The sequence below is a fragment of the Pelobates fuscus genome, chromosome 3 (assembly GCF_036172605.1).
Source record: "Pelobates fuscus isolate aPelFus1 chromosome 3, aPelFus1.pri, whole genome shotgun sequence".
Taxonomy (NCBI): Eukaryota; Metazoa; Chordata; class Amphibia; order Anura; family Pelobatidae; genus Pelobates; species Pelobates fuscus.
In genome coordinates this window covers 365,046,725-365,065,184 of record NC_086319.1, presented here as the reverse complement: position 1 = coordinate 365,065,184, position 18,460 = coordinate 365,046,725, and the positions used below count along the sequence as shown (strand labels likewise).

General features: G+C 46.7%; 1 protein-coding gene across 1 annotated transcript in view; it reads right to left on the bottom strand.

Moving 5' to 3' along the window:
* The window catches only part of ICE2 (interactor of little elongation complex ELL subunit 2), a 99,170-nt gene that overhangs the window by 57,237 nt on the left and 23,473 nt on the right, over positions 1–18,460 (bottom strand). Inside the window, exon 8 of the mRNA XM_063449315.1 lies at positions 14,404–14,576. Within this exon, the coding sequence (XP_063305385.1) occupies positions 14,404–14,576 (173 nt within the window). The remainder of the gene's footprint in view (positions 1–14,403; positions 14,577–18,460) is intronic.

Sequence of the window (18,460 nt, the reverse complement as noted above, 5' to 3'; positions counted from 1 at the left end):
TTCTTTTACAATATTTTTCTTTTCTTTTTTACTTGTGCTATTGTCCAGTGCTATTCATGTTAAGCTAGTGAGATAGCCTAGTGGTTAATGCACCATACTTGGCGTCACTGCTTCTGTATCCAGCAGTGTCATCGTAGCAGTTTAATGTTCTGAAGTTGGTAAAAAAGAGTAGCAGAAATAGTAACAACTGCCAAATCAGCTGCGGTTTTGAGTAACTGGACGTAAACCATCTTGTGTATGGGAGGAAATCCCATCTAAAAACATGCAGAAAAATAAATAAATAAAAATTGCACAACTACCTACACGGGATTCTTTAGGAATTCAAATATAATTTATTTCAAATATTGGGTCATGAAAGAGCTGACTTTCTTAATTTTTCTAAATTGGTTATTTTGGCCTGCAATTTTAAATTCACTTTCTATTCAACTTAATTTTTCTTGACTTGACAATTCTCAACATTCACACTTTAGTGAAAAAAGGGAAAAAAAAATTAAATAGGAAGGGACAAAAAAAATATTACATGGGTACGCAAGACCCTGGGAAATGAAACACAAACATTGATTGGGATTTAGGAACCATTCAGGGATAGGCAACCTTCGGCTCTCAAGATGTTGTGGACTACATCCCCATAATGCTCTTACACACATAATGCTGGCAAAGCATCATGGGAGGTGTAGTCCAAAACATCTGCAGTGCCGAAGGTTGCCTATGCCTGCATTAGATCAACTTAAGGAAGAACGTTTTCTCCAGGTCTCAATCTATAGAGCAGGCGTAGGCAACCTTTGGCACTCCAGATGTTGCGGACTACACCCCCCATAATGCTTTTACAGTAATAATACTGGCAAAGCATCATGGGAGGTATAGTCCAAAACATCAGGAGCGCCGAAGGTTGCCTATGCCTGCTATAATGGCTCCAACTAGAATATATATATGTTTTTTTTTCTGTATCTAATTTGCTTTTGACAAGCACTGAAGTATGGGACAACGTGGTATCCGTAACTGAGAATGATGTGACAAATAATAAACATGACTGGCAATAATGTAGAATGTCAGTCAGCAGCCGTTAAAGTCAGGATATTATGGAACTGGAAAACTGCAAAAGGTGTGCTACCAAATAAATAGTGTGAATAGATGGTTTCAGTTCAAATAAAGGCCAGAACTGAATTTGATTACATCAGAAAAAAAAAAGTATCAGAAAGGAGAACAGGACTCTTAGTTTCCACTCAACACAAGCCATTTGAGAGTGAATATTTAGCCATGGCAAGTATAAATTCACCCTTGGCCCTGCAAGCACTGAATGTAAAACTAATACATACAGCTATTTAGTTCTATGTTAATCTGCGATCCCATTCCTTCCCTACATCTCCCGTCATCCGTATCAGTGTCTCATGGCCTCCATATACAGATATATTGGTCCTCTTATTCTTCCTATATATAGGGTGGGCCAAAATTTCGAGTAGGGCTTGAGTAGACAATAACTTTTTATTAATGAACCCATTTTAATGATATTGCATACAGTGAAAGCTTAGCATACAGAGATTTGTTTGACTAGGTACGGAAGATGCCATATTTTAAATGAGCTCCATTTGCCACCTCGCAAAGTTGGGCTCTTTCGACTGCACTGTTTATAAATTGAGTTAATGTTTGAGGCTCTAGCGCTCTAATTTCTACACGGATATTCTCCTTGAGCTGCTCAGATCCCACAACGCCAAGGTACTGACTGTAGCTTGGAAGAAATTTCACCTCATTTATTCTTACATTGATACTATGTTACTATAGAATGGTTACCAGTTATAGCTGTAGTTTGCCACTGTAAATTTCTGTGAATGCAGTTTTTAATCATTGTCATTTAATGTTTCTGACCAATATTTCATGTACACAGTTATTAATATTTTGGGTGATATAATTTGGTTGCAAAACATTTCAACACATTGCTACTCTACCCCTTCCCTCCTCTTCCCTCCCCTATGCTCCTCCTGGCTGTAAATACCTCCATCTCTGTTCTTCAGGCCTCATATCACACTCATACTTACTGATAGGAACAGCGATTGTGATGCTCTGCATTTTATTTATTTTTTTCCTCACCACTTCCCACCCACCCAAGTTACCCCTAAATATATAATATGCCCCTCCAGCTGTTTGAGATTCTCACTCAATTACCGCTTCATTCCCTTTACAATTTACCAATACCTGCTTCTCTCTTTTAGCCATCACCTCTACATTCCCCCTGCTACCTTTTGTGTCAAATCCCCACGGTATCCTTTTGCTTGTAAGTTCATTGGCTAAATATCAGCTTACAGGCAGGGCTCTCTTGCCTCTTGTATTTGTCTGTATATATTGTATGTTCTCCACCAATTGTACAGCGCTGCGGAATCTGTTGGTGCTTTATAAATACCAGTAATAAATACATAAAAACAAAAACAAAACTACTTAAAAATAAGTTTTCCGTGTCAAATCCAACTCTGAATTTTGGCCCACCCTGTACTTACTACAGTGGTTGGTGTCCATCAGTAGCTAGGAGGCAGCTAAACACACACAGGCAGCACAATTTTAATGTAGAATTTACTCAGATTATCATTTGCCATCCACGACTACAAAAGAATAATCCAGAACTAGTCTGTGCCAATTCCAACAAACCACACCTAATCATTTCCAACAGTAATTTTTCCTGAAACACATTTTTCTTGAATGTTTTCCTTTATCCCTTAAACACAGGCAGTACAGACTCTTCCTAAAAACGCCAACATCCCAGCCTCTTCTACCAAGTCCCACTGCCTTTATTGTACTCAATGCTCGATTATTCCAGGTCGGTGACACGGTAACTACGTCTTCGGTCACCTAACCTGAATAGGGCTGAGAAGAAAACTTCAACCAACCCATTATAGAGAATTAGCAAAGCACAACATAGTGAGGTTAGATGGAGAAAAATGAAAAATCCAATCTGTTTTAGCAGTGAGATTTTATCCTACACTGATCTCAGAATAGCTACTGAACACCACTGTGCAAAATCAAGCATATACAGACAAATGGGTTGGTTTTTTTTTTCCCCCCCTCAAAACTGTAGTTTTTGCTGAGCCACATAACCCAATGCTGACACTCCGATGGTGTTCAATAGAAGCGGTGTGCATGGGGGGGCGTGGCTTGCCGGTGCATGGAGTGAGACGTGTTTTTCGGAGCTCCGCGAACTCGACCCACATAGCCCCTATTATTAGCAGAACCACGCAGGCGAAATGGGGAGAACTAAGCGCCAGGGCACCCCTGGACCATCGGGCACTAGCCCATCGAGAAAACAGGCCGGCCCGATGGATGATTTTCTCTCCACGCCAGACGCTTACCGTGCCACGAGGCAGGCAGACAAAATGGCGGCTGCATCCCCTAGTACTGAGAGCGGAGCGGGCTCGGAGCCAAGCCCAGCCAGAGGGGAAACTTTGACACAAATCACGGCGGAACTGACAGCCATATCTGCTAATATGCTCACCAAGCAAGATAAGACTGCCATGGTAGCGGAACTGAGGGCGGCGATCCGTGAGGAGATTCTGGAGGTGCGCAGGGACCTCTCGGCCTTGGAAGAGCGTGTCACAGAGCTAGAGCATGAAAACTTGCAGGCGATTCAACACTCCCAGGCAGCTGACCATGCCACGGCCAGGCAGGGCTCAGTACTCCTAGACCTCCGCAGACAGGTGGAGGATCTGGACAACAGGGGCAGGCGGAATAATATCAGGATCAGGGGCATGCCCGAGGCTGAATCTGAGGACCTGGGTACTGCCCTCGCACAGCTTTTCACCCGTATACTGGGCGACGGTGCTCAAGATGACTACCACATTGAACGTGCACACAGGGCCCTGCGGCCCCCGAGAAGGGATGGCCTGCCCCGAGATGTGATCTGCTGCCTCCTCTCCTTTCAGCTCAAAGAAGCCATTATGAGGGCAGCCCGCACACAGACAGTCACCTATCTGGACGCCCCGATTTCCTTATACCAAGACCTCTCTGCCCTCACTTTAGATGCACGAAGAGCCCTACGACCCTTGACAGGCATCCTACAGGAAAAGCGCATCCCATACAAGTGGGGCTTCCCCTTTAGCCTGCAGGCTAAGAAGGGCAACACGTGGTGCTCCCTACGTTGGCCTAACGATATACCCGGCTTTCTGAGGGCCCTCGATCTACCGCCAGTCACGGTCCGCAACTGGATCCTGGACCAGCCTCCACCGCGACCAGCTCACCCCGAGGTCCCTGAGGCCCTCCGTAACCAACCTAGGAGAGATGCGCAACCCGCCCGCTGGGGGGGCCCGGAAGGCCCCGAAGAATAACACTCGGTCCCTGGATAAACATATTGTCGTCTTGGTCCCGTGGCAGCAGGAACCGGCCTGAGGAGGCCTCCCCAGGCGACTTCGCTAACAGATAAGTTGACTTGACTATTTTTACACTTGCACACTTAGCTTGTAACATGGGTGGGAACCGGGACTAACCGCCGGCAGGGCCTCCCTACACACTTGTTGCGATGTGAACAGTGGCGGTTTCCCCAAAGCCACATTTAGGCCCTTGCCGAATTTGGGTGGGGTATGGGTAAATGCCATCACCTTCTTGTTTTTCGGGACATTTGGGACTCCATACACCCTGACACCCTATGCGGGCCGGCCCAGCCCGACTGATAATACTACTCCGCCTGGGGAGCGGCCAATTTACCCTATGGCAGCAGTTGCAGGACCAGTTTGAGAACCACCCCTATGCGCTGCCTACGGAGGCCGGCCAGCCTGAACTAGTGGCACATATTTGGCAAAGGGGCATCCACGGGGCAGAAGAGTCTTGCTGTAAATGTACTTGGGCAATTTATGTATATTGTTGGAGGGCGGGGGCTGGTACTGTACCATGATGTGTCGCCTTATCCGACTTAGTAGCTCGTGCCGCCCCACGGCGGGCGGTAGGCCGCTAGGCCGGCGCCTGCAGTCTGGCGGTACGGAACGACAACCTGGATTGGTCTTGTGTTTATTACGGCTGGTGCGGCCCGGGGGCCGCGCTGAACCGCTCGCACCACGTGCTTTCCCCACAATTAAACTGTATGTGGTCTCCCTACCACGCCGTGGCGGGCGGTTTGGGGTGCGGCCCCGGGGTCGCTCCCCCCCGACTCACAGGGCCCTTAGCGGTTAATGGCTGTCGACAGTTATGATGTATTCCAACAGTTATGTTTGGTTCCTTGTAGTTTTATTACGTTATAGATAACCTTGATGTAAGCAACCTGCATAGGGTTTTCGGGGTATGCTGATGACGCGAGGTGACACCGCTTTCACAACAGGTACCCAGACTCCCCACCAGGACGGTACCACACCCCCTGCCCGGTTCCCGGGTTGGCCCTGGCGCTCCGCCACGTGCTTCACACTCCCCCGACGACTAATAGCCGAGACATACGCCCCACAACGTGGGTCGAGGGAGAGCGGACACCGCTCTCTCTGAACGAACTTATCCTACCGGACTTTCTCACCCCCCTGCAACCGACCCACCTGTAGATCAGGTCACCCTTACACGACCTAGGGTCTTAGTTGCTTAACCCCCCGTAGCCCTAGACGGGCCCGAACCCACGGACAGGGACAGTACCCCTACCTTTCCCTCCCCTACTCCCTTCCTTCTCCCCACCCCGCCCCGAACAGCCATGGCGACCACTTTCACCCCCGCCTCCCTGACACTGTTCTCACATAATATTCGAGGTCTTAATGCCCCCGAAAAACGGCGACAATTACTGAGAACTTTGTGGTCACATAGGGCCTCGATAGCGTTTCTGCAGGAAACGCACCTTAAAGGCAACGAGGCCCCCCAGATACGGGATAGACGGTACCCGCTGGGATTTTACGCTAACAACCCAGACTCCAAACGCGCAGGCGTGGCCATTGTTTTCGCTAATAATGTCCCGATTGAGGACACTACCTCACAAGCTGACCCCCAGGGGAGGTTTTTATTTGTGAAGGGGGCAATTGCAGCACATAGGTACACATTCGCCACGATCTATTGCCCCAATAAGGGACAGCATCGATTTCTGATGAAAACATTGGCACAACTGGAGAGGTTCCGAGAGGGAACCCTGATACTAGCCGGCGATCTTAATATTCCGCTGGACCCCCGGATGGATACGTCCGTGGGCACCAGCACCATTCCCGCACACTGCTTAAGGCAAGCCAAACAAGCTCTGGGTAGATCGGGCCTAGTCGACTGTTGGAGGGTGGCGCATCCCGACGCTAAAGATTACACATGCTACTCCGCAGTACACAATAGATATAGCCGGATAGACTATGTCTTCCTTGCCCAAGAATACCTCCCCTTCCTCCTCGCATCCGACATCGGAATACAACGAGACTCGGACCATGCCCCAGTTCTCATCACACTTAAATCCCCACTCTTCAAACCCAGGGAACGCTGTTGGAAACTCAATGAAAGTGTACTGGGAGACACTACCTTCACCACTCAAATAGCACAGACCTTGACACATTATTTTACTGACAACGACGACACCGACGTGGCCCCTCTCACGGTGTGGGAAGCACATAAATGTGTGATAAGGGGACAGCTTATCAAACTTTGCACCCAACGCAAGAAAGACCATGCCACACGGATACAGACACTGACACGAACAATAGCGGACTTGGAGACGCAACACAAACAAGACCACACGGACGATGCCTACCGCCTTCTCACCGACCAACGTAGACAACTCAGGGACTTGCTCTCACAGAATCTGTTACATACAATACGGAAGTCTAATAGACACTTTTACGAATTCTCCAACAAATGCGGGAAAATGTTGGCCCGCACCCTGACACAGAGGCATAGACAGCAGCATGTGCACCAGATAAGGGGCAGGGATGGGACGGTGAAACGGGCACCCCCGGACATCCTACAAGCATTTAGGCATTTTTACGCAGATCTGTACAATATCGACGCATCCTCACACCGCGCGGACACCTCCCTACATCAACATAGGATAGAGACGTTCCTCTCTGAGTACGTGGGGTGCAAGGTCCCGGCGGATGTAGCCGAGGACTTGGACCGCCCGATAACTGAGGAGGAACTAGCCGCAGCCCTTAAACAATCTAAGTCCAACAAAGCGCCAGGCCCTGATGGCCTACCGACCTCGTACCTACGCAAATTCAAAAATATACTGCTGCCTCATTTGCTACAGGGTCTCAACTCCCTGATAGATGGTGGCAGGTTCCCTGTTGACACATTACACGCGACGGTGACGGTAATACCCAAGGACGGTAAGGACCCCTCTGACTGCGGGAGTTATAGACCGATATCGCTACTCAACGCGGATCTAAAATTATTTGCCAAGACCATGGCCCTGAGACTCTCCCGCATACTCCCCGCGCTGATACACCCGGACCAGGTGGGCTTTGTCCCCGGTAGGGAGGCGCGGGACAATACCATCCGAGCCCTCAATCTGATCCACTCCGCCCGGTCGACTGGCAAAAATTTGGTGCTGGTCTCCACGGACGCAGAGAAGGCCTTTGACCGGGTGGATTGGAAGTACCTGGAAGCCACCCTGCGCCATATGCAGTTCGGGCCCAATATCCGCGCATGGGTCTTAGCTTTGTACACTAACCCCACGGCTCGAATCCGGATTAACGGAGCGCTCTCGGCCCCATTCAACATACGCAACGGCACCAGGCAAGGCTGTCCCCTGTCCCCCCTCCTGTTCGCCCTCACCCTGGAGCCCTTCCTGGAGGCGGTCAGACGGGACGGGGGTATTACGGGGTACAGCATGCATCGAGTGGAGCATAAGGTGGCGGCATACGCCGACGACATGCTGTTTTTCATAGACAACCCCATAGTGTCATTCCCCAACTTGCTTCGGGCCTTCAGGGAGTTTGGGGGCATCTCCAATCTCAAGCTAAACATGACTAAATCGGAGGCCCTGCCAATCTCACTCCCAGCGGCGGGGATCGCTCACCTGCACGCACAATTCCGCTTTTCATGGTGTCCCGACAAGCTCAAATACCTAGGGATCTGGCTACCTACTGATTTGACCCTATTGTACCAGTTAAACTTCCTCCCCATCCTTACGGCTTTACTGAACGACCTCCGCCGCTGGAGGGGCCTTTATGTCTCTTGGTTCGGCCGGATCAACGTGATTAAAATGAATGTGCTGCCCCGCCTGCTATTTTTGTTCCAAGCAATCCCCGTTTCGCTGCCAAGATCCTTTTTTCAAACGATCTCAGCGGCGGTGAGAGAATTTGTTTGGAACGGGAGAAAGAGTAGGGTCAGCAAGGCTATATTAGAACGCCCAAAAACGAGAGGAGGCGCAGGGCTCCCGTCATTCCTAAGATACTATCAAGCAGCCCATCTACTCAGGCTAGTGGACTGGCATGCCCGCCCAACCACCAAGCTGTGGGTCCCCATGGAACTCGAGCAGACGGGTGGCGTTCTTCCCTCACGCCTATGGTTAAGCACCCTAACTCTGGGAGCCTTGCGAACTGGCAACCCCCTGATTGACGCCACACTGCAAATCTGGTGCACATTGCGATACTCACACCAACTTACGACCACGGACAGTCCTCACACGCCCATAACGCACAACCCGGGAGTAGGTGGGGGACTAACGCCCGCAGACCTTAGCACATACACCGACACCGACTGGCTCAGCTTTCAGCATCTCACACTAGGGACCAGACTTAAACCCTTGGCTGACATTTTAGGGGACAAGGTACCCACGGGACTAGACACCTTCCATTACATGCAAATTCGAGCATATTACAAGACTTTCCCAGTCAAACAATGCCTACACAGAGCCCTCACACAATTTGAAACTCTCTGCTCAGCCAGGTCACACCCAGTTAAGGGGGTATCTAGGCTCTACGCCACTCTTCTAGCTAGCGAACACCAGTCACACCCGAGATATGTCACCAGGTGGGAAAGGGATACGGGGACCACACTCACTGACCAGGAGTGGGAAAAGATTTTCATACTGTCACATAAGTGCTCCATCAGCTCCAAATTCCAAGAGACGAACTTTAAGATCCTTACGCACTGGTACAGGACACCGGACACTCTGCACCGCATGGACGCAGAGATTCCCGGAGACTGTTGGAGGTGCGGAGCCTCAGACGGCTCCTACCTGCACATTTGGTGGAGCTGCCCCGAGATTATACCCTTTTGGTCAGCGGTCAGGGATTCCATTCAACAGATCACGGATATTACACTACCGCTCCAACCCCTCTCCATGCTCCTTCACCACACAGACATGACGCTTGCTGCCTATAAAAAATCCCTGATAAAACACTTGCTAACGGCAGCCACATCACTGATCCCCACAATGTGGAAGCAGCGGGATGCACCTACACTCCGGCAGTGGATGGACAGGGTGGGGGATATATATACGATGGAGTCCCTTACGGCGGCCCTACAGGAGAGACAAGAAAAATGTACTCAAGTCTGGACGCCATGGCTGTGGCATTTATCGGCCGCCGGTGCGGGGAGCGGGAGACAGGCATCCCGACCCTCCCTACCCTCACCCTCCCTCTCTCCCTCCTCCCATCCCCTTAGCCCCGACAGTCAGACTCCTTAACTCCCCCGTAGAGACTACCCCCTTGACCGCCGCACCATATTGTACCATACTTGGTACGAACTATAAGCGCTCTCGACCGTCCCGAGGGACGGACTCACAGACACGTCAATGTGTAGACACCCTCACCCCCACCGACTTGACTTACTACCACTTACTGTCATGTTTCAGCCCCCATGGACCGGATAAGGATACCCCTCTGACGCCCATCTTCATGATGGCCCCATGTCACTGTGAAGCGGGCACGTAGATTGACTACAGATACACGGATAGTCCCACATGATACTGGGGGGAACTACTGGTGTGAATTGTGACACCGAATCAAAGTGGAATAGGCTGAGAGCCGCATGCGGCTTCATAACGGTATAACATTGTATCATAAACCTTGCATAGAAACCCAGATAGCCTGAAATACTTCGCAGGGAATTCCGGCAAGAGCTCTACAAAAACCCAACCATCTTGACTGTACTAGGGGTTAGCAAGCTATGTATAAACAGCCGTGAATATATCGCGCACTCAATATCTTATGCTGTCCCCTATTAACTAAAACTTCCTACCCTTGGAATTTCCGACATACTCCTGTTCTAAGACTGGTGAAGTGTACTCATGTTCTGTTCTTGCTTGTTATAACTTTGTATCACTAACATTGCGCAGACACCCTAATAGCCTGGAATATCTCGCAGGGGACTCCGGCGAAAGCTCCACGAAAGCCCTACCACCTTGACTGTACTAGGGGTTAACAAGTTATGTATAAGCAGCAGTGCGTATATGGCACATGTAATATCTTATGAAGTCTCCCATTAACTAAATCTTCCTACCCTGGACTTTCTGATGTACACCCGTTACAAGTTTGGTGAACTGTACTCATGTCATGTTTTTACTTGCTATGGTTGTAATACCTCTTGCTATGCTATCCAAAACAAAATAAAAATAAAGATTGTCAAAAAAAAAAAAAAAAAAAAAAAAAAAAAGAAGCGGTGTGCATATCTCATTAAGCTCTGTGGTTAAAATATGTAGTTCAGCCCTGTACTAAATGAGGCAAAACCATTGGGCTTTTGCCATTTTGGAATGCAAAATGTGGATACTGCTCACGCTGTTCAACAATATCTGGATTTTGCAATTTACGCACTCAACGCACCTGAGATTGGTCCTGATTTTCAGCAGGGCCGAACATTGCCAGATGGCTAAAACCCTGGCACGGATATTGCCAGACAGCTACAACCCAGACCGTATGCTTCAAACCCTGGCCCGGATAGAAAATAATCTGAACTATTTGCCCACTGACAGTGCCAGCAGACAAGTAGTTACAAACCCTCATCAGTGCGAGGAGTAATCCTGTAGTCGCTGGCTAGTTACATCAATCAAAAAGCCCCCCATATTACTATAATATGCCCCCACATACCACATGCATGCCTACAAAAAGGTTAGAGACTGGGCAGCCATTATCGCTAGAAAGGCTCCGTCCTGAGCGATGGAGCCTGTTAAAGTTCACTCACAGCTAGCAGGTGAGGCTTATAAAAGAGGGGGGGAGGACATCCTAATGTTAAAGGGAGGAGGACCTTGTAAGGCACCCTAGTATCCCCTCCAATCACCACATATGGGTTTTAAATAATTAAACAATCAGGGAGGAAATAAAGTGTGAAATTGACATTGTCCACTCCTCCCTCCCAACTAGTGGCATGTCCATGTCCAGCCCGTTTATCCTTCTATGGATTACAAGCCGGGTCCTCAATCCCAGCTTGTAAACCATCCAACCTGGATACTGATGTTACACGAGTGGGGAATTTTCTAACGCGATATAATAGCAGACAGTGCGGGAAAGCCTTTATAAAGGGATTTCCAATTTTTTGTGTCAGGAGTTATGGATTTTAATTTGGTCTTGATTAGAAACAGAATTATGTGAAGCATGGTTTTACTTTACTTGCCCCTCTCCCCTCCTCCCGCCACCCCTCATTTTTTGTTTTGATGAGGGTGGTAGGTAGGCTTATTCGATTTTAATATGGGATGGCACGTCCATTTATTTGGAGCACCGATCTTCCGTCCATGAGTGGGGCAGCGGACCCTTGCCCATCCCTTTTAATATTATAATTAGGGCTATCACCCACAGACCACAGATGGGTGTGGGAGGTTAGGATGGGCCTTCCCTTTTCTTTTATTGAATAGCCCCGACTGCTGGCATATTTTAAAGTCTGTTACCCAAAGCCCATGGTTGGGGGCACAGGGGCTGGACTATGATCTGTCCCCATTATTTAACAGAGCTACTTTTAAACTTGTATTATAGATGATCCTACCTGGTGCATGGCATGGGGTGCCAGAGGGAGGTTTTAAATCTCCCTTATGGTAATATGGACCTGACCCCCCATAGAGTTGATTTTTATTTTTTTACTTTTTTAATGTAGCGGCCGACTAGCAATCGCTGGCCAGCTGACACATAATTAACCCTTACATTGCTGAGGGTTATTAAACCTATGTATAAGAACTGTAGAGTGGACGCCAACCAACCAAGGTAAATCTAAATTGTTATTGCATATAAAACATAAAAAAATAATAGATACTTAAAAAAACAAACAAAAAAAAAAAACAGCCACTTGTCATTTACACAGTACACAATGTATAACCCGTAAAAAGTCACAAATTAATGTTTATAACTAGTACAGCCAAAAGTGCATTATAAAAACATAAAATACAGATTGCCAGTCTCTCCGCACTTATACAAAAACACTACACTACACTACAATAAAAATCGGGGTTTCCACTCCTCACCTAAATTAACCCTTACAGGGTACTTTTTTTGTTGTTTTGTTGTTTTGTTTTTCTCTCTCTCTCTCTCTCTTTTCTAGATTACTAGCTCTCTTACCCCTCTCTCTATAAAACCCACTTAGATGGGCTGGTACTCTCTGGCCACTTCATTAGCACTGACAAGGATATATTCCCCTAACACTAACACATAGCTTTGGAACACCAACAACTTCTTTGCACCTCCTCACCTTCAGATGGCGCATAGACACAAAAGCGCTTAAATTCACAAACTAACAAACATGCATACCCGCCCTCCCCCTCCCCGGGCTTGCAATTATAAAGTAAAGGAGTCAGTCCTTGTGGCTTCTACTTCTGTACCTCCCCATGGCTTTTCTCTCGTTAAACAGGAGGTCTTTCTGCCACCACACTGAGATTACGAATAACAATGTATTGATACCAACGCTGAAATGCCTTAGGTCTCCTCCGAAACAGAATGTTTCACTAAATGTACAAGGTTTTTATTGCACCTTGTTATTACCCAACTTTAATGATGTGATCACTACCCTTAACGTCTTTTCTTTATTCTGTACCCTCAAACATTAAATACCAAGAAATCTAAAAGAATTTATAAAAAAATTATATATATATAGATTGCAAATTATATATAAACAATCATGAATTGGCTACAATAAACGTTAATAAAGAGAGCAAGGTAAATATTTAGTGTATATCAGAGGAGCCATCTAGTGGTTTAAACCCATAGTACAGAGTTTTTTTCCCCTCTACACAGCTCAACCCAGATTCCAAACATTGATCTTGCTTGGATATAGCCAACAATCTGTCATAGATATCAGAGTCACACCCATCCGCAATTCCGCATAAAATCAATTTCTCAAATTGCCACCTAGCTATTTCAGCTATCTCAGTGAATCTATGGCAGAGGAAGCAGTATAGCTTGGGGGGTGGGTGGAGGGCAAATGGGTGGTTTCAGATACATCTACAGCTAATGATTAAGCACTAAATGAAGTGAAATGATCATATCTTACATTTCATCTCAAATGGGGTAGGCTGTCTGCTTCCCAATCATCTATATAGTACTTCTGATCAGCTACCACCTATTCTTGGACAAAATAAAATTCCCTGTAGCCATCACTGGTGACGGCTGGGGATTGACACTTCTAGACAGTGGTAGCTCCGTCAAGTGTCTACAAGTGTCAGGAGGAAATATACAGTGACAAAGAAGTCCCTACTCTGTCTCAGTATATCTCTTGACTGGGTTGGAATTTCAGTAAAATGTTAACGCAGTCAATATGAGATTTTTATAAAGATTCTATATTTATGAAATACTCATTTTTCAAACCACTGATGATATCAAGGAAATAATAAGAGCTAGAATGACGCGTGCGTGACAGCTCAATTAACAGCAAACTACTTTCATTAAAAAGGGCTCTCTGCTTTTTGACTGCAACTAAACCCATCAGAAAATGGTGAGGCATGAGAGATGGCATTAAATCATCACATATTACATTAAATGCAATGCTTCATAATATTACCTCTCTTCATTTCACAACGTATCAGACACTTTGCCAAAGTACTGCAAATTCTCTAGTAAGTTTGAATGGACTCTAAAGCCTGCTTGTGCAGTGCAGGTCTCCTTAACACCACTTCCTTTCAAGTTTAGTCTTGTTTTTTTATGACTTTAAACATTATACTTTTCTATGTTGCAATATTATTTCTCTATAAAAAACATTTTTTTATTTTTAAAATACCCATTCATAGCAGTTTGTGCTTTATTTGTACACTGTATAGTCATTGTGTCCCGATATTCCTCTATTGATACTTTGTACATTCAAATCAAATCTGTTGTTCATGACAAAATAGAAAAAAAAAATAATAACATAACAAAAACCACCACACACACGTAAACAATGCATATTTAAAACGAGAGAGAGAGAGAGAGAGAGAGAGAGAGAGAGAGAGAGAGAGAGAGAGAGAGAGAGAGAGAGAGTGTGAGTGTGAGTGTGAGTGTGAGTGTGTGTGTGTGTGTAGGGTGGTGTAGTTTTTAACAGTAAATCTTAGATGCCAATTAAGCTCTACATAAAACACAGCATACTTACATTGGAGATCTCACTTTCTTTATCAAAGTGCATGAGATCCAATAAAACTTTTGTTTTCTTTGTCATGAATAGGTCTAAGGAAACCTCGTGAAACATCTGACTCTTCTCCCGGATACTCATCTCCTTCTTGGGAAGAGGTGAATCGATGTACACCACCTTTGAAGTTTTGCCCTCTGGTAAGAGAAAATAGGATTGGTTGGATTGGTTTCAAACATCACGTTAAACAAGCTCTAGTATTGAAGACAATGAAAGCAGAGAGTGACATAATCACAACATTAAATTGTTCATTCGTTAAACTGTTAAAAGTTTATTCGATGGGGCGGGGCCTCAAGTTGGGGGCGGAGTCTCAAGCTGCCCAGGTGTGCTTTCTACGAGCTCCTGCCAGCACAAAGCCTAAATACGCTAAAACTGCACTAAAATCACTACAAATAACACAAAACGAAGCGCAGTTGATACCGCTGACAAAGGTGAGCATACCTGCAAGTTTCTTCCTCCATCTGAACCACGGCCTTCTGGGACTACTGGCCCGACGGCTGGGAGAGGCAGCCGATCACACCCTGTGGTGATCCAACTAAAGCCCTGTTAGCCCCCCCCTCTCCCCCCCCTCCTCTCCACTTTGGACCGGCGGCGGGGGAGATCCCAGTCCCCACATTGATCTTTGCTGATCCTGAGACCTCATGGCCGAATAAAGATGGCAGACATGCCAACTATACCAGCAAGCCAAGCAGTCCCAGGGAGCCAGGACTGGGTGACAAACTTTGAAGATAGATTCGACAAACTATGCCATGATTTCTGGACTCGCAAAGCATGCCGCACACGCATTTATGTTGCACCTGTCCACACTCAGCAACGACCATGGAGGGCTGCGGCCTCCACACTGCTCCAGCCTGCAAAATCAACAATTGCCGTACCTCGACGCCAAAAGCCGGGAGGCAGAAGGGGAGGAAGCGGAAAGCGCACCGTCCACAAGAGCTCCATACCAACAGGAACCTTCACTTACCTAGGCCTCAGTCCAACAGGGTACAAGTTCCAAGGCACGGCCCTCAACCACGGGGGTACAAAGACACAGCATGCAAAGCAAGCCACTGGCGGTAGATCCAGAGACCATGTCTGGGTCGCAGGACGCGATTGGACAGGAGGGCAAAGTGCAATGGACTGTGCTAGAGCCTGGAGCTGGTGGGACTCCATCATATGGGACTGGAGCAACAAAAATCTGCCAGGTCCATCACCGTGTTTAGTGGGCATAGGATAAGATACGCACACCCTCGAGCCTAGGCCTCCTTCCCTAACGTGGTTCTCAGTCATATTTGGGGCAGCAGTTTCCTATGTTAGCATATGTCAGCTTAAGTCTGCTTTCTGCTTAACTAGTGTATTCTAGTCAGTACCAGTGGTATCACTTCTCCTCTTTAATAACCAAAGGTTTTTGTGGGAAACACTAAACAATGTCATATCATTATCTCTGTTATGTTTAATTCTTTTTAGCAGTTATCTTCTATAACTGTCTGCATGAGAGAAGAGTCTAACTTATAAGCTATCACACCATGAAAAATGTAAGATTATAGAATGAATACTAGTCTACTTGTATATCTCTATATTTTTCTTCGTTGACAAGATATCCACAGTCTAGCATTTAGACATGCACGATCAGCCTGAATGTTACTAACTACTAACCTTAAGAAATCGCATCACTAATGTTACCTAAAGCTAACCCATCTTGTTTAACCTTACCTAAACAAAAAATAGTGCAACGTTTCTCCATGCCATGTCGATGTACTTCTATGTTTCATTATAAATGTCTGTTGAGGCATCATAATCTTGCCTGTGACTACCCGCAGTGCAAAAAAATAAATAAAAATAAAGTTTATTCGATAATCTAAAAGGTAGGAGAAAAAATAATAAACATAAAAATGTTTAATCATTGAAAAATGTAAAAAATTCCACTATTTAGAATATAAATTAATATAAGATCTATATAATAATATATGCAATCAAATCCATCATAGAATTATTATGTATTTGATCGGATATATTAGGATTTTGTAACTTGGATACTGAACTAGTAATAGTATAACTGTGACTCCAAATTGTTAGAGTTAAAGGGATCCCCAGATAAACAAATCAGTTTTCCTGGCACTATAGGGTTAATAGGTCCCGTCCTCCAACTCCCTCGTGCCCCTCCTCCCGTGGGGCTTAAGGGGTTAAACCCCTTCAGCCACTTACCTGAATCCAGCGCTGATGTCCCTTAGCGCTGGGTCAGGCTCCGCCCATGCCTCTCCCCCGCAGATGACAGCAATGGCATGCGCATTAGACCTCCCCGTAGGAAAGCATTATTCAATGCTATTCTATGGAGAAAATCTGACGCCACTGAGAGCTGACTTAGAGCTGCATGTAAACATTTCAGTTCTCTGGGACAGATTAGTTGTTATAGAACCATCCTCCTCAATAATACCAACTTGTTTTCCTCACCATCTACAGAGGTTAGGTCTAGACCTGTGTTATTGTCATTTAGAGTAGTGACCAGTTAGTCAAAAACACATAATTGGTCCTGTCCAGAACAAGAGTATGTCACCCATGACTCTTACCCACATCAGTATGTGGATGGTACATTTTTGCATTGATTGCATAAACACATTTATCACCTCTCACCATGCAAGAAAGAGATTGGAGTAAGTAGGGACAAAAGCACATTTCCATAGCTATGCCCCAATTCTGCAGATAGAAATGCCCAAAGAGAAAATAAATTAAACAATTATTCATAATAATGAATTCCAACAGTTCAAGAATAAATGGGTTCTGGTCTTGATTTACACAAGTGCCATTAGTGGAGAAATATTTAGAAGCATTGAGGCCCCATTTGCAAAGGACATTATTATACAGTGTGTACACATCCAAACTAGCTATCCACCTACAGTTGCAAGAAAAATAATGTGAACCCTTTGGAATGATATGGATTTCTGCACAAATTGGTCATAAAATGTGATCTGATCATCTAAGTCACAACAATAGACAATCACAGTCTGCTTAAACTAATAACACACAAAGAATGAAACGTTGCCATGTTTTTATTGAACACACCATGTAAACATTCACAGTGCAGGTGGGAAAAGTATGTGAACCCCTAGACCAGTGATGGCGAACCAGTGGCACGCCGGGCCCTTTCTGTGGGCACGTGGCCATAGGTTTGCCATCACTGCAGAGTAGGCACTTGCCTGCTCGAAACAGCAGGCGCCTACTCTGCTTCCGGGTCGGGAGGACTGGGGGAGGGATCTATGAAGCAGCTCTCCTGTCTTCCCACTAGCAAGCTGTGTGGAGCGTTGCCACGCGTTACTATTGCTTGCTTGCTTCACAGATCCCTCCCCCAGTCCTCCCGACCGGAAGCAGTGCTTGCCACCACCGGACCACCAGGGATGGCTGTGTGTCCGCTTCCTTCATTAAAGGTAAGAAGGAGGGAGGGGATACTGATTTACCATACTTTTTTTTTAAACACCCTACAACCCCACACACAGTACCCCTATCCCCCCCACACACAGCACCCCTACCCCCCACACCCCGCACACACAGTACCCCTACCCCCCACAGCACCCATACCCCCACGCACAGCACCCCTACCCCCCACGCACAGCACCCCTACCCCCCCCACACACAGCACCCCTCACACACACACACACAGCCACAGCACCCCTCACACACACACACACAGCAACCCTCCACACACACACACACAGCAACCCTCCACACACACACACAGCAACCCTCCACACACACAGCAACCCTCCACACACACACACAGCAACCCTCCACACACACACACAGCAACCCTCCACACACACACAGCAACCCTCCACACACACACAGCAACCCTCCACACACACACAGCAACCCTCACACACACACACAGCAACCCTCACACACACACACAGCAACCCTTACACACACACACACACAGCAACCCTTACACACACACACACGCAGCAACCCTCACACACACACACACACACACGCAGCAACCCTCACACACACACACACGCAGCACCCCCACAAACACAGCACCCCACAC